This window comes from Mobula hypostoma, chromosome 2, assembly GCF_963921235.1.
Source record: "Mobula hypostoma chromosome 2, sMobHyp1.1, whole genome shotgun sequence".
In the NCBI taxonomy this organism is placed as follows: Eukaryota; Metazoa; Chordata; class Chondrichthyes; order Myliobatiformes; family Myliobatidae; genus Mobula; species Mobula hypostoma.
Window position 1 is genome coordinate 24227297 of NC_086098.1, and position 17211 is coordinate 24244507.

The 17211-nt window shown below is 43.8% G+C and overlaps 2 protein-coding genes across 5 annotated transcripts in view; one reads left to right on the forward strand and one right to left on the reverse strand.

The window, feature by feature from the left end:
- Nucleotides 1-6414: 6414 nt before the first annotated feature.
- On the reverse strand, nucleotides 6415-9971 carry si:dkey-29b11.3 (actin-binding Rho-activating protein-like). Its single transcript, XM_063034366.1, has one exon. It carries the CDS (start codon nucleotides 9663-9665, stop codon nucleotides 9198-9200), a length of 468 nt encoding a protein of 155 aa, XP_062890436.1. The 5' UTR covers nucleotides 9666-9971; the 3' UTR covers nucleotides 6415-9197.
- A 1830-nt stretch (nucleotides 9972-11801) lies between these two features.
- The window catches only part of trmt11 (tRNA methyltransferase 11 homolog), an 86962-nt gene continuing 81552 nt past the window's right edge, over nucleotides 11802-17211 (forward strand). Inside the window, exon 1 of one of the 4 annotated variants that reach the window (XM_063070549.1) lies at nucleotides 11802-11996. In XM_063070549.1, the coding sequence (XP_062926619.1) occupies nucleotides 11895-11996 (102 nt within the window). In that variant the 5' untranslated portion in view covers nucleotides 11802-11894. Of the gene's footprint in view, nucleotides 11997-12081; nucleotides 12311-17211 lie in introns of those variants that run through there. The other 3 variants (XM_063070568.1, XM_063070559.1, XM_063070577.1) reach the window with 3 other exon arrangements.

Below are 17211 nucleotides of genomic sequence, written 5' to 3' on the forward strand. Positions count from 1 at the left end.
CCGAAGTGTGGGCATGGAATAGCACAGTAAGCACTCTTGGTGATGGTTCAATGTGTTTTTTCCACTGGTACAAGTGACTTGTCTAGGATAACTATTTTGTGACTTTCAAGCTGGCGGTTAAAATCTCCCGAAATGACAGGAAGCCGTCAGGGTGTGCTGTTTCATGCCTGTTCAGCACATCACTCCGATCGTCTAGAGCCTGTTTGACATTGGCCAGAGGTGGAACGTACACTGCCACCAAAACAATCACTGAAATTTCCTGCAGCAGGTAAAATGGTTGACATTTCATTGTGAGGTATTCAAGGTCTGGTGAGCATGGGACATCACTGACACATTAGTACACCAAGAGGAATTGATCATGGGGCATACACCTCCACCTCTGTTTGAGAGACTCGTCAGCCCTATCTTGACAGTGTATAGTGAACCCATCAATCTAAATTGCAGTGTCCAGTACGGAAGGGGTTAACCAGGATTCAGAAGTTGGTATCTTGCCACAAGTGATTCACCCGACACTCTAAAGGCTTTCAATCATTTACAAAATCTAAGCCAGGGGTATGAAGGACAAAGCATCCTGCTTAAGACCATAACGTATAGAAGAATTAGTCCATTTGGTCCATCAAGTCTGCTCCACTATTCTTCCTCTCAGCCCCAATCTCCTGTCTTCTCCTCATACTCCTTCATGCCCTGACCAATCAAGAATCTATTAACTTCTGCCTTAACCATACACAGAGACTTGGCCTTCACAGCTGGCCTGTGGCAACAAATTTCACAGATTCACAACTCTCTGGCTAAAGAAATTCCTGCTCACCTCCATAAAAGGACACCTCTCTATTCTGAGGCTGTGTCCTCTGGTTCTAGACTCTCCCACCATAGGAAACATCCTCTCTATATCCATTCTGTGAAGGCCTTTCACCATTCGATAGGCTTCAATTAGGTCACCCTTCATTCTTCTGAATTCTATTGAGTACAGGCCTAGAGCCATCAAACGGCTGGCATTGGTACACAGTACATATGGCAACTGGCAGTTTGCAAAGGCCAACATAGGTGCTTTAGTCAGCAACTCTTTCAGCAGATGAAAGGCCTCTTCACATTTTGCATCCCTTTTTTCTCTGAAGGGCTGATAAACTTTACCTTCTCCTTTCAGTCTCTTCCCCTTCTTCCCCAGGGTAACCACACAGAAGCTGATCTGGAGTAGTCCTTCACATCTCTGGTAGTACCTGCAGAATCTAAGGAATGAGCGTAGAGCACTCACATTCTTGGCCCTTGGCCATGTGGTCACCACCTCTATCTTGGACGGATCCATAGCTACTCCATCTGTGAGACTATGTGCTCGATGTAGCTGACTGACTTACAGAACTGGCACTTGTCTAGATGAGGTGGTAAATGTGGGTTCTTTTTTAACATTTAAGAATAAATTGGACAGATACATGGATGGGAAGTGTATGGAGGGATATGGTCCGTGTGCAGGTCAGTGGGACTAGGCAGAAAATGGTTTGGCACAGCCAAGAAGGGCCAAAAGGCCTGTTTCTGTGCTGTGGTTTCTATGGTTTATGGACAGATTTAATCCTTCTGGTTTCAGGCAGTCTAGCACATTCAGTAGCCTTGTTTTGTGCTCCACCAGTGTGGATCTGAACACTATGAGATCATCCAAGTACACCAGTACCTCAAGCAAGTTCATGTCCCCAATAGTCTTCTCCATGACATGTTGGAAAGTAGCCATTGCTTCTGATATGCCCTGGGGCATTCTTTCAAACTGAAAGAATCCAAGTGGACATATAAGTGCCATCTTCTTTTTGCCAGCTTCACTCATGGGTATCTGTTAATACCCATTCCTTAGGTCCAGCACACTGAATCATTTTGCTCTGTTCAGGCAGGCCAGAGCATCCTCGATCCGTAAAACAGTATATTGGTCAGGGACTACGCCAGTTCAGCGTCTGATAGTCAACATACATTTGTACCTTCCCATTCTTCTTTCTCACCATCACTATGGGAACACATAGGGACTCCTTGACTCAGTGATAATTCCAGCTCCCTTCGGTTTTAGCAGATGCTGCCAAACATTTCACCTCCGCTGATGCCAACCATCGAGACCTTTCTCTGAAAGGGGTAATCCTCTGCCACTCGGATGGTGTGGCGAGTACTCTTGGAGCAACCCACATCAAACTCTTCAGTAGAAAAGCCATCGTCGAACTTCAGCATCTTCTCCAGCAGTCTTCTTGACAATCACCGCTATCCTGTTTACGTGTACAGCTGAAGGTTTCTGCATTTCAGGTCTCACCAGCGCCCCAGCAAGTAAGTGTGACTCTTCTTCATGATCCTCTGGAGCATCCAGAACAAGGGCCTCTGCATCAGGCATTCCTGAGGATTTGGGGTTTTCCCATCACTCCAGCTACTTCCCTGGGATGTAACACGGCAGGTTTGGGCTGGGTGTGCCTTGTTTATGATCATCCTGATTAGGAGAAACAGGTACCTTCTCAAAAACAGCTCTGAACACCGGGTGAGTAGACAAATTCTCACCATTTCTCTCCAACAAGCCTTCTCACAATGGGAGTATTTGTTCCCACAATAATGGAAGCATCACCCTTTTCAAGTCCAGACAGACCAACACTGATGTATCAAAGGCCTCAGCTACTCCAATATCTGCTTCCAAAAACCCCTGTTTCAATGACAAGTAACCATCATATGGGTGATCATCGGTACTAAGGCCCCAAATTTCTAGCACACTGAGTGGCGTCACTGGTAAATGCATCAAATACCGGTTGTAAAGGGATGTGTATAGAAGAGTAGCCTGAGAACCTGTGTCAAGTATGGCTCTTGCATAACTGCCCTCAATCTGTATGGATACACCAGAGCTTAGCCCCACTAAGCCTTCAGGTAAAGGGTTTTGCACTTTGGGGTTTTCCTTGATACACTGATTGCAATGTGATCCCCCCAGGACGCCAGGCCATTTCCTTACTGGGTCTCTCCGAAGTTTCCTGACTTCCTATTCTGTTTAAGTAACCGTTGGGTCACTTTCTGAAGGTTTTCCTGTCCTTCACATTCCCACTTGAAATGTCCAGCCTCACCAGAGTTGTATCAGAAAAATACTAGTCACTTCCCTGGTTAAAGAACCCTTGTCAGTAGCAGCCTTCTGCTTAGTACATCTTACCAGTGTGTCCAGTTTCCTATCGGACTTGTCACGCTTGGTGGCAGCACTAGCCAACATGAACCGAGATACTTCTGCTTGCAGGCTTTTCACTACTTCCTGCAAAACCCCGCTTGTGTGGCATCAGGGGTCACTTCAGCAACTGAGGCTATTACTGAGGGCTTTGTCCTGCTGATGGAGGCCTCCCACTTCTCCATCATGTTTTCCTCCTCTGATCAGCTCTTATGAGGGATGGGGGCACGCCTTATGAGACATTCAAATGCTTAAAGCAATCATGAGGAAATCTGCAGATGCTGGAAATTCAAGCAACACACACAAATTGCTGGTGGAACGCAGCAGGTCAGGCAGCATCTATAGGAAGAGGTACAGTTGATGTTTCGGGCCGAGACCCTTTGTCAGGACTACTTGCTCCATCCCTAATTGATTTATCTCAGCCAAGTTTACGGCACAGGCAATGCAGTTGTCTCTCTAGCCTGAAAATGCAGGCAGAAGGTTCCTCCCCTTTCTCCTGGAATGTGTGCCTGAACATTATCATAAGCTCAGCTGTCCGTCGTGCCTAAAACACTTTCTAACTCTTGCACATAGCCCACGGATGAGACCAATGGGTTCTCTGCCTTTAAGGGCCTCACCACCTCAGCAGCTGAACCTTTTAAACTCTCCACCAGTTGCTGTCTTTTCATATAATCTGAGCACTGCCAGTCCTCTAGTAACTGAGACGTCTGCTCTACCCAAGTCTGATATTTCTCCTCCCAAAAACATTTCCAGCCTGTGACAACTTTCCCTCTCTACCTGTACACTTTGGCATTTTCCTACCAGGGATGTAATTACCGAATCCAACCCAGAATTTTCACCACCAGCTGAAGAGCCCATTAGGCAGACATCCCACCCTGCAAAAACTCATTTCAGGGAGGTATCACCACCATTTCAGGGAGGTAACCCCCCCCCCCACCATCGACCTCCAAGGGTGTATGTAATACTTTGTTTAGTGACTTTGTCTAATCTGTAAACCAAGTTGGGTATATGCAGCAAATGTGACATTAAAATATGTACTTATATTATATTATCATGTTTATTCTATTACAACTTTAAGCAAGTCTACAGGGAGTTTGGCCTCATCATGTGGGACATCAATAGCATAGCTCCTTAGCAGCTAGCCAGCTAGTTTAAATAATGTTAGCTATGCTAATGAACGAATGACACCTGTTAAACTCACCTCAACATGTCTTTTACACTTTAACCCACCATGGACAATAGAAAAGTCACTTTTGCAAACAGTGCAGCGAGCAACAGAGTCATTATTTTTGAGGTCGACTGTAAAGCCCGCCCACAGAGAAAACTGATAGGTCTACTTAGCAGGGGTCCCCAACATATTCTGCACCGCAGACCGGTTTAATATTGACAATATTCTTGCGGACCAGTCGACCGGGGGGGGAGGGGTGTTAATCCCAAGTGGAATATAAGTGATAAGTTAATAGCATTCATAACATTTTAAGTAACATTTGGATATTAAACACACAGCGCATATTTTCCCCATATGAACATATAAAATCATTGCAACACACCAATATCGCTGAATCAGTGGGAGCCCTGGGCTTGTTCTCCTGCAACAAGACGGTACCATGGAGGGGTGATGGGAGACAGCGATACTCGAACGGGGTTAGTTATGTCCAGTCTATTCCGCAATTTAGTTTGCGTTGCATTCATTGCCGAAAACTCCGCTTCGCAGCGATATGATGTTGGAAATGGAAGCAACGTTTTCAGTGCTTTCGTGGCTATCTCAGGATATTTAGCCTTGACTTTGATCCAGAATGCCGGCAGAGATGTTATGTCAAACATACTTTTCAGCCCGCCGTCATTTGCAAGCTCGAGGAGTTGATCTTTTTCCCGCGCTGACATGGATGACGCGCGGGTAATGACCTCACGTGCAAATGACTCATATCGTTTCATACTGCCAAATCATATTGTTTCCTCACGGCCCGGTGGTTGGGAACCACTCTTAGCACGAAGAGAGACCAATCAGGATGCTCGCACTCCCTCTCAAGAAAATCTATTTCCGGGATATTGTACATAATTTCCGGGCGTCAGAGAACCACTATCGATCCGCGGGAGACTCCCGGAACTTCCGGGAGAGGTGGGATGTCTGCATTAGGCCTTTCATATCAGACAATATCTACCCCCTCACTTCACAGAAATGAGAACTTGTCTTTAAATTCTTCACCCTCAGCTACATTCCCCACTTCTCTAAAAGTATGGACGGCCCATGGCCCCACCTCACCATGTGTCTATACACTATCAGGCAGCACAACTTCAGTCATGTCACCACTAGTCTGGACTAACACAACATCCTTATCCACCAATTGATCAAAACGCCATCCAGCCAGCGTAACTTTCCTCAATTCTTTCACAGAACTTAACACTCTAATTAGCAATTCATCAGGGCTGCGGATACCCACCCTGCTCAGAACACAAGCATTATTTGTGGATAATCTCTTTGAATCACACTAAAGTTTATCAATCCCTAAGGCATCCATAATAAAGTACCTTAATCACTTTCCCCAACACTAGTTTAAACAGAGTCTTAAACACACAAACCACTTAATTAATTCTTACAGCAATAATACAACATTCAGCGAATTCCAGCCAGGCCTCCACAATGAAGCCCCCTCACCGGGCTCATATAGAAACTTGGCTCATTAGCCAACTCTGCTAACAGCCAATGGACTCCACTGGTGAGAAGGCCACCTTTCTTAAACAAGGTCTAGGATCGCTATGATTTGGGACCAACCAAACAGCAAAGTTGGGATCAATGTTCCCTCTAATTTTTAGTAGTCAAACTGCACAAAAATCTTACGTTGTGCCAATTTTTTCCTGTGACAAAAGTATGTGCACACTGAATACACACATGGCACGGTTTATGTAGGTTTGCAAAATATTTGAAATAAAACTGCACAGAACAACAACAAAATAACATACATATTTAAGTCACTCAGCTACTTTTTCTCTCTCCTGTCTTTGGCATTTACCCATTCTTTGTAAGCTCTATCTAATAGAACTTTCATCCAATTGATAGCTTTTGATTCTCATTAACATATCCAAATGACATTCACCCAAACGGGTTCTCAGCTTGTTTTTGAGTTAATTCATTAGGCTAAAACCTCGCTCACAGTCCGCACTAGACGCAAGGAAGGTTCCCCCAATGTTCATCAACTGTGCAAGGTCGCAAAACTGTTCATTTTGAAGTACAAATGCCACCATTTGAGCAAAGTTTGAAATCAGTTTGGATTTAATTTTTTCTTGCATGCAAAATTTGAAATCATTAAACTTACTTACAGTATTTTTTTCAATAAAAACTTAGTAAGCTATCTACAAGATTTGAAACAGATCTTTGTAAACTTTATGATATGAACACTGTCCGCCAAACAGGGCTGCCGCCGTGATGCAGCTGTGCAAACCGGAACAGGAAAGGTGAGGTGACGTAAATTAGTGACGTGCATTGTGGTATTTGAAAAACTGACTGACTAGTTAACAGAAACATTTAGCTAAAAGATTATTTTCAATAAGTATAATTATTAATTATTACATTATTTTAGGTAACTAACCTTTTGTGTGCACATTAATTTCCTTTGTGCGCTGGTTGAAAAACATGTGTGCGTGCTTCAATTAACAGAAGCCCGACTTCTGCGAATGCTGTGTAAATACTGCCCATACATAATTATCCGTTGGCAAGAAATAACAGATTGTACACTGCATACAATTTTAAAGAAAGTGTATTTCTAATTTCAGCTTTATCAACCAGTTATTAAGAGGAAAAGAAAAAGAAAAAATAAAAGGGTCCATTACAATTAAAACCAGTCTAAATCGGCACATTATTGGAGCTCGTATCTTCCATAAGCTGGGTATGACCGTTACTCACGGTGCTGAATTCTCATCAACAATCACTGGCAGAGCTTCCCATCTTGGACTCCTTTGCCTCGCAAAGCACTCCTTGCAATGGCCTCTTCCTGCTGGATCGAATCCTATGGCTGTCTCTCCTGATCTTCTCCCCTCTCCATCTCCCGCAAAAAAGAGCACCAGTGTCCTTCATAACCTTCTCTCTGCCTAGCTTTCTCTAGAACCTTCTCCCAATTCCACCATCCTGATTAGCTGACACAACATTCCTAAGTTGAACATCATAGCCCCTTAGCTTTAACTGAAACCCAAACACTATCAGCAGGACATACTGCTGCTACAGAAAGCTACTAAATGAAATACCCTATAGTATTAGCAGTAAAAATCTTAACCAGGGCATTACATAACCCCCAAAACCACATCCTTAATAATCGACTCCAACATCTTCCCAGCCACTGAGGTCAGACTAACTGACCTATAATTTTCTTTCTTCTGCCTCCCTTCTTAAAGAGTAGAGGGGTATTTGCAATTTTCCAGTTTTCTGGTACCATTCCAGAATCTAGTGATTCTTGAAAGATCATTACTAATGCCTCCACAATCTCTTCAGCTACTTCTTTCAGAAACCTGGGGTGTACACCATCTGGTCTAGGTGATTACCTTCAGAGCTCGCAGTTTCCTATAAACCTTCTCCTTAGTAATGGCAATTTCACACACTTCATGACCCCTGACATTCTGGAACTTCCACCATACTGCCGGTGTTTTCCACAGTGAAATCTGATGCAAAATACTTATTCAGTTTGTCTGCCATTTCCTTGTCCCCCATTCCTACCTCTCCAGCATCATTTTCCAATGGTCCGATATCCACTCTCAACTCTCCTTAACACTTCATGTATCGGATGAAACTTTTGGTATCCTCTTTAATATTGTTGACTAGCTTACTTTCGTATTCTATCTTTTCCTTCTTAATGACTTTTTAGTTGCCTTATGAAGTGTTTAAAAACTTCCCAATCCTCTAACTTTCCACTCATTTTTGCTCTATTATATCAACTTCTCTTTGGCTTTTATATTGGCTTTGACTTCTCGGTTGCCATGGCATACAGGAGGAAGATTGAAAAATTGGCTGAGTGCTGTCATAACAACAACCTCCTACTCAATGTCAACAAGACCAGTGAACTGATTATAGACTTCAGGAGAAGGAAACCAGTGGTCTGTGAGCCATTCCTCATCAGAAGATCAGAGATGGAGAAGGTTAACAGCTTCGAATTCCTGGGTATTACTACTTCAGTGGCCCAACACTTCAGTGCAATTGGGAAGAAAGCATAGCAGTGTCTCTACCTCCTTAGGAGTCTGTGGAGATTCTGCAATGACACCCAAAACTTTTGACAAACTTCTGTAGTTGTGTAGTGAAGAGTACATTGACTAGCTCCATCATGGGCTGGTATGGAGACACTGATGTCCTTGAGCTGCAGTAGGGAGTGGATCCTCGCAGTAAGTAGTGGATTTGGCCCAGAACTTCACTGGTAAAGCCCTCCCAACCATCCGAGCACATCTACGTGAAACACTGTCGTAGGAAAGCAGCATCCATCATCAGAGATCCCCACCACCCGGCCCATGCTCACTTCTCGCTGCTGCCATCAGGTAGAAGGTACAAGAGCCTCATGACTGACACCACCAGTTTCATGAACAGTTACTACCCCTCAACCATCAGGCTCTTGATTAGAAGGGGATAACCACACTCACTTGCCCCATCATTGAAACGTTTCCAATGGCATCACTTGAAGGACTCTGTGTCTCATTATCTCATGTTCTCGTTACTCATTGCTATTTATTTATATTTGCATTTTCACAGTTTGTTGTCTTCTGCACTGGTTGATCTTTCATTGATCCTGTTATAGTTGTTGAGTATGCCCACTGGAAAATGAATCTCAGGGGTGTATATGGTGACATATATGTACTTTGAACTCTGAGTCAAAAGCATTAGCTCAAGTTGCTGGTTATTCGCTGTACGATAAGCGCAGATTCACTGTTTAAAAAAATAACCTAGAGCCGCGGAGCCCGGGTTTGGAGGTCAGAAACAATTCCATCTCCAAACCCGTCAACAGTTATCAGCGAAACTTCGCAAGCTGCTCGGCACCATTTCTTAACAACGACTGGGAACCTAATCTCACTCCAGCAGCGTGATGAGAACCTGATCGTCCCTTCCTTGCCACAGCATTTCCCCGTCAAAGTCAATCAGACCGTGTTTCCTCGCTCGTAAGAGAAGCCCCACCACTTTATTGGAAATTGTCACATAGGCGTCAAACAATTTTCCAAACCTCACACAAATGTTCCCATCTGGACCGGATTCTCCGTTCTTTCTAATAATATACAACAATTCCTCGATTTCTCTGTCGACCAGGCGCTGTGCATCTTTCCCCCTCCGCTCAGTTTTTGATCCTTTTTTCGGACGCCCGTATTCCTCTCCCGCTTTGTGCGGTTCCCAAGACGGGACATGGGCGCCACTGAAAGGATTACTCCTCTGGTACTCCCTGTGGTCACCAGCCCACTTCTGCCACCTCTGCCTCAGCGTCGCTATTCCGTGAGGTTCCGGCGTCCGCAGTTCGTCCTTGCGAACACTTTCACTCTCTCCCATATCCTTCTCCCGGACATTACAATCCTTCAATCCAGGAGAAGTTTTCGGAGTTACTCTTCAGTGTAGTCAACAGCTGGATTGAATTTGTTGCACATCATTCTCCTGAGTTGGGCAGATCATTTCCCGGCTAGTCTCAGCGTTTCTTTCCGAAACCCGAAAACCAATTGTTCCGCTGCACAGCTTTGCAAACCACCGGATCAGCAGATGCCGATCAGAACGAAGGCGAGGTGCTCATCATGATCGACAAGTTAATCAACCAATAACTCGGCAAGCATCGCACCAATGGGCAAGAAAAACAGGGAACGGCGGCTGGCTATTGGACAATGTTTCACGTTACCGCCTTTAACCCCTTTATTGTTACGACCGCCTCTAGGTCAAATTGAGGATGGTTGGGGTTAATTTCTCCAGTCGAGAATGAGTAATGGTTGGGGGAATAATTAGAATACAGTGAAAAATAGCGCAAATCTGATGTTTCAATTAAGAGATTTTTTTTCAAGTGTTGTCGGATATTACAGGATAAATGAAAATCAGAACACTTACTTGGGAGGAGCCGTTCCAAATCGATCGAGCGCTTGGACACCAAGACTGGCCAGGAATAAACAAGCAATGATAAATTTCATCAAGTGAACATGGTCATAAAAGTTAAACGTGCTGTGCGAAGCTAAGCTATGAAACTTTATATTTTAATCACAAAATGCTGGAGGAACTCAGCAGGCCGCGGCCGACGTTTCGGGCCGAGACTCTTCACTAGTCTCGTTGTCGACTGTTCACTCTTTTCCATAGATAATACCTGGCCTACTGAGTTCCTCCAGCATTTTGTGTGTTGCTTGGATTTCCAGCATCTGCAGATTTCTTTGTTTCTATATTTTAATGTTTTCCTGAGAGGAGGGAAATGTTAATGCTGCGACGGGGAAAGAGGAAAATGATAAGATGAAAAGGAATGGTGTTAACTAAATTAGCTTCACATTTTCTCATATTTGCCTACGACGTTCGGATCTAATCAGTCCATTTTATACATGACGGCTTTCCCAATTATTTTCTTGTATTATCACTCGAAATTAATGTCACGTTGTCCAAATAATATACACTTATAGTTGATATATAGGTTATCAAGGGAAGCTAAAATGGAAATATAAACGACACTGGCAACAATATTTTAATCTTCATTAGATGTGGGAGTGATTCAGGGGATCTGGAAGACTGAAAATATTATATCCCTTTTCGGAAAACGAAAGAACAAACAGCACAACCTGTGTAACATCGATAGTGGAATTATCACTCAAGGTCATTGGCAAAGGCAGAATTAATTATCACATGCATTAAGAACAGCCAGCATGTATTTGTTAAGTGCAGTACATCTCACCCTGCCTAATCTGATTTAGTTCTATATCACAATAGTGGAGGGTTGATGGAAACTTTATAAATAGACTTACAGAGAAATATGAAAATGAAGTATTACCGGCCAGACTCATTCAGAAAACAGAAGCGCGCGTTATTAAAACGACAGTGATAACTTGTTCCTGTAAATTCAAGTTTAATTGTCATTCAACCATGCATGCATACTTATGAATACAGCCGAACTCTAGCATCTGTTAGCGCTATTGCAGCATTACTCCGGGGCCAAGGTGCAAATGCAGTATCACCAGTACGAGGCATATAAAGCACATACAGAAAGCAAACACAGATAAGGTATCAATGAATCATAAACACGAGAAATTCTGCAGGTGTTGGAAATTAAAAGCAAGACACATGAAATGCTGGAGAACTCAGCAGGTCAGGCAGCATTGTTACAGCAGTCTACAGTCGAGCACAATGATACTTGTCTTCTGCTGAGTGAACACTAGAGGGCAGCACCGACTACGCAAATGATATCAAGAAGTTGATTTAGGAGAAAATAAAATTGCTATAACATGTTTCGTGGACGATATAAGAAATTTTGGATGGAAGGAGGAAACTAATTTCTACTTCATGTCTGAATTTAGTTTTTAAAATGATTTTTTGGTATTAAAACATTAGCTTATTTTAAGTTGCCGAAGACCATTTCAAAACAAATATTTCACAGGCAACAAATGTAAGTTTAAGAGCCTAAAGAACTCAAACAATAATTCGAATGGACATAATTTTAAGCAATAAGTATTAATCAGTGGGTTGTAATGAAAGAGTTTGAGTGCTGTTTAATAGTCGGTCCCGGAACTGATTTTCGGTGTTGAGGGTGCCTGCAGGTCTGGGATGTTGTTTGTGACGGATGCGAAGATGGCGCTGTCCAGTGGGTTCTTGGGTCGGAGGTTTTTGCTTCTTTTAGCCCAGGAAAACGTGGAGTTCCGGCTCCCGGTGAGTTCCCGGTGTCGGGAGCGGGGCTGTAGGTTTCACATCGGTCACGCAGTCTCGAAGCGGTTTAATTGTGGGCAGTGACTGCGGGGAAAGCCCGGAGAGTCGCGCTTGGGGATAGGAGACTGCCGCCTGTCTACGGAGGAATCTCGGCGGATCGAGACCCTGCCTGTGGACTCAGTTCCCCGAGTAAAATTGTTTGATGCTCCTGCGCTTGGTGTATTGACTGCAGCGGAAAAGGGACGAGATGGACACGATGCTGGAATCTGGAGCATCTCACGGTGTGGTGGAAGAATTCAGCGGGTCATCATCTCTTTGTGTGTATCCATCTATCATTTCACCTGCTGCGGTCTTGCACTTTCACCTCCGCTCCCCCTACCTGTCATCTCACATCCCTCCTCAGTCCACCAATCGCATCAGAATCCTTTCTTTATCACTCCACATTTTATTATATGTCGAGAGAGAGATAGCAACCCACCAATTTTAGCCCTAGCCGAATGACAGGACAATTTACCATGACCGACTAACCGGTGTGTCTTTGGACTGCGGGAGGAAACCAGAGCACCCGGAGGAAACTCACCCGCAGATGGAAAGAACATACACACTTTCCAAGAGAGGATGCCGGAATTGAACTCTGAATTTTGATGCCCTATGCTGTCATATTGTTGTGCTAACCGCTATACTTCTGCTCTATCTGCTGCCATCTTGTCTCTCTACTCTCAAGGTTTTGACCCGAAATTGTGACTGGTGTTTTCGTGCTGCTCAGTTCCTCCAGCATATTTAGTTCTAGTTGCCCCTTCCCATCCTCCAATATCTACACGCGGCTGTGTGTCCTCTTCTTCCTCGAGATCTGGTTGTTTTCGGGAGCATCCTGTTCATGCAATTGATAGCTGTGGGATTGTACTTGCTAGAGTTTAGAAGAATGATGAAAGATCTCATTTAAACCTATTGAATGTTGAAAGGCCTGGATAGAGTGGATGTGGAGAGGATGTTTCCAATAGTGGAGGAGTCTAAGACCAGAGGGCACAGCCTCAGAATACAAGAACATCCCTATAGCGCGGAGGTGAGGATGCATTTCTTTAGCCAGAGGATGGTGAATCTGTGGAATGCATTGCCACAGATGACTGGAGGCTGAGTTATTGGGTATATTTAAAGCAGAGATTGCTAGGTTCTTGATTAGTAAGGGTGTTGAAGGTTACAGGGAGAAGGTAGTTGATAAGGATAATAAATCAGCCATGATTGAGTGGCAGAGCAGACACGATGGGCCAAGTGGCCTAATTCTGCTCCTGCGATGTCTGATCTTAAGGCCATCTGTCCAAGTGGCTCTTTAGATCGAAAGTGAGCTCCGACAACCCTGGATTAATCAGAGAGCCACACAGTCACATTGCAAACTGTTAGTTTTTGCCAGCCTCAGCCAATTAAGGCCCCTCCATCAATCCTCCACAGGGTAAACACTAGGGAGGTAGAGTGTTGGGGTTACCTGGATTTTTGTCAAATTTTGTTATTAAACCATTCTCGTACAATGGGTGAAAGAATAGTGGCCTACCTTATGTGATGAGCGAGATTCTGACTAATGAAATGGCCAGAGTAATTTTTGGACCATTGGGTTTCAAACTGACTGGCGGAGGTGAATCACAAGTATAAAGTCACAGAGAAGTACAGTGCTGAAAACAGGCCCTTTGGCCCATCTAGACCATATCAAAACCATTTAAACTGCCTACTCCCATCAACCTACACCAGGACTATAGGCTTCCAGACCCCTACCATCCATGTACCTATCCAAACTTAAACATTGAAATCAAGCTCGCATGCACCACTTGTGCTGGCAGCTCATTCCACACTCTCACAGTTCTCTGAGTGAAGAAGTTTCCCCTAACATGTCCCTTAAACTTTACACCTTTCACCCTTACCCATAAACTCTGGTTGTAGTCCCACCCAACCTCTGTGGAAAAAGTCTGCTTGCATATACCCTATCTATATCCATCCTAATTTAGTATACCTCTGTCAAATCTCCTCTCAATCTTCTAGGTTCTAAGCAATAAAATCCTAACCTAATTCAATCTTATCTTATAACTCAGGTCCTCCCGACCCAGCAACATCCCTGTAACTGTAAGGCCCAGGTTCATATTTTCTCTGTACTCTTTCAACCTTATTTATGTCCTTCCTGTAAGTAAGTGACCAAAACTGCACACTATATTCCAAATTCGACCTCACCAATGTCTTCTACAACATCAACATAACATCCCATCTCCTGTACTCAGTACATTGATTTGAGGGCCAATATGCCAAAAGCTTTCTTTATGACCCTTTCTACCTGTGACAGCACTTTGAATGAATTATGTCTCTGATCCCTTTGTTCTACCACACTTCTCGGTGAATGGCCTTGATAGAGTGAATGTAGGGAGGATGTTTCCTACGGTGGGAGAATCTAAGACCAGAGGATACAGCCTCGGAATAGATGGGCGTCCTTTTAGGATGGAGATGAGAAGGAATTTCACCAGAGAGTCATGAATCTGTGGAATTCTTTGCCACAGGTAGCTGTGGAGGCCAAGTCTTTATGCATATTTAAGGCAGAGGCTGATTTCTTAATTGGTCAGGGCATGGCGGGATACAGGGAGAAGTCAGGAGATTGGGGCTGAGAGGAAAATTGGATCAGCCATGATGAAATGGCAGAACAGACTCCATGGGCCAAATGGCCTAACTCTGCTCCTATATTTTATGGTCTTATGGTCTACTGTTCACTGTGTAAGACCTACCCTCGCTGGTCCTACGAAAGTGCAACTCTTCACACTTGTCTGCATTAAATTCCATCTGCTATTCTTCAGCCCATTTTTTCCAGCTGACCCAGATCTCTTTGCAAGCCATGACAGCCTTTCTCGCTGTCTACTACATGCCCAATTTGCAGATCCAGTTTACCACATTATCATTCAAGATCATTGATATAGATGGCAAACAACAACAGACCCAGCACTGATCCCTGAGGCACACCACGAGTCACAGGTCTCCAGTCAGAGAGGCAACCCTCTACTACCACTCTCTGGCTTCTCGCACAAAACAAACGTCTAATCCAATTTACTACGTCATCTTGAATGATGAGCAACTGAACCTCCTTGACCAACCTTCCATGCGGGACCTTGTCAAACGTCTTGCTAGAGCACGTGTAGACAACATCCACTGCCTTGCCTTCATCCACTTTCCTGGTAACTTCCTTGAAAATCTCTATAAGATTGGTCGACGTGACCTACCATGCACAAAGTCAGGCTGACTATCCTTAATCAGTCCATGTCTATCTAAATACTTATATATCCAGTCCCTTAGAATGCTTCCAATAACTTTCCTACTACCAATGTCAGACTCAGTGGTCAATAATTTCTTGCTTTATTTTAGAGCCTTTTTTAAAACAGCAGAACAACATTGGCTATCCTCCAATCCTCTGGAAGTTCTGTTGCTAAGGATGATTTAAATATTTCTGCTAGGCTCCTGGCAATTTCTGTACTTGCCTCCTGTAGGGCCTGAGGGAACACCTTGTCAGGCCCTGGTGATTTATCCACGCTGATTTGCTTCAGGACAGCAAATGCCTCCTCCCTTGTAAACCGTTTTGGGTCCATGCAGTTGATACTCCTTTGCCTCACTTCTATAGAGTCCGTGTCCATCTTCTGGGTAAATACAAATGCAAACTATTTATTTAAGATCTCCCCTAACTCTTGGTTCTACATGTGGATTACCATTCTGGTCTTCCAAAGGACCAATATTGTCTCTTGCAATCCTTTTGTTCTTAACATGTCTGTAGAATCCCTTAGGATGCTCCTTCACCTTGTCTGTTAAGGCAAACTTATGCCTTTTATTAGTCTTAATGATTTCTTTCTTAAGTGTTCTGTTGCATTTCTTATACTTCATAAGCAGCTCATTTTTTCCTACGTCCATACCTGCTATGAGACTCCTTTTCTCTCTTAAACAGGGCCTCAATATCTCTTGAAACCCAAGGTTTGCTACACTTGTTATCTTTACCTTTTATTCTGTTGGGTACATATAAGTTCAGTGCGCTCAAAATGTCACTTTTCAAGGCCTGCCACTTTCCAAGTACACCTTTGCCAGAGAACATCCTGTCTCAATCCACACTTACCAGATTATTTCTGATGCCCTCAAATTGGCCTTTCTCCAGTTTAGAACCTCAACCCATGGATCAGACTTACCTTTTTTGCAGATTTACTTTGAAACTTAGGGCATTGTGGTCACTGGATGCAAAGTGTCCCCGACACAAACTTCTGTCACCTGCCCTGTCTCATTCCCTAATACCAGATCAGTTATCACACACTCTGTCGTTGGGAATTCTACGTACTGATCAAGGAAACTTTCCTGAACACATTTGACAAACGCTATCCCATCTTGCCTGCTTTTACAGTATGAGACTCCCAGTCAATATGTGGAAAGTTGAAATCACCTACTATAACAAACTTATGTTTCTTGCAACAGCTTGTGTTCTGTTTACAAATTTGTTCCTCTAAATCCTTCAGACTGTTGGGTGGTCTGTAATATAGCCCCATTAACATAGTCATACCTTTCTTATTTCTCAGTTCCATTCATAACTTCTCACTACATGAGTTCTCCAGTCTGTCCTGACTGAGAACTGTCGTGACATTTTCCCTAACTAGTAACACCATCCCTCCTCCCTTAATTCCGCCCCCCCCAAGCCTGTGGCATCTAATACAGCAGAACCCCAGAATATTGAGCTGCTTGTCCTGCCCCTCCTGCAACCAAGTCTCACTAATGGCGACAGGATCATAATTCCATGTGTTGAACTCAATCATTTGTGATCACCGGCTCCTGCATTGAAATATATGCAGCTCAGGACACTACTCGCACCAGGCTCAAACTTTTGATTCCTGAAATTGTCTGAGGTCGTATCAGCATCTGTCTCCACAACCTCTTCACTAACTGTTCTGACACTCTGGTTCCCAACACCCTGGATTTCTAGTTTAAACCCCACTGTGCAGCATTAGCAAACCTTTCCGGTAGGAAATTAGTCCCCTCCCTGCTGAGGTGCAAATTGTCTCTTCTGTACAGGTTCCACCATCACTGGAAGAGAGCCCAGTGATCCATATCATGTTTTTGGGATAAAGATGCAGAACAACTGCTTCTTAATATTCAAGGCTACTGTGGGGGGGGGGGGAACTTAGTTAGACAGTATTTCTGGGAAAATGGAGAACTTAAAACGTAG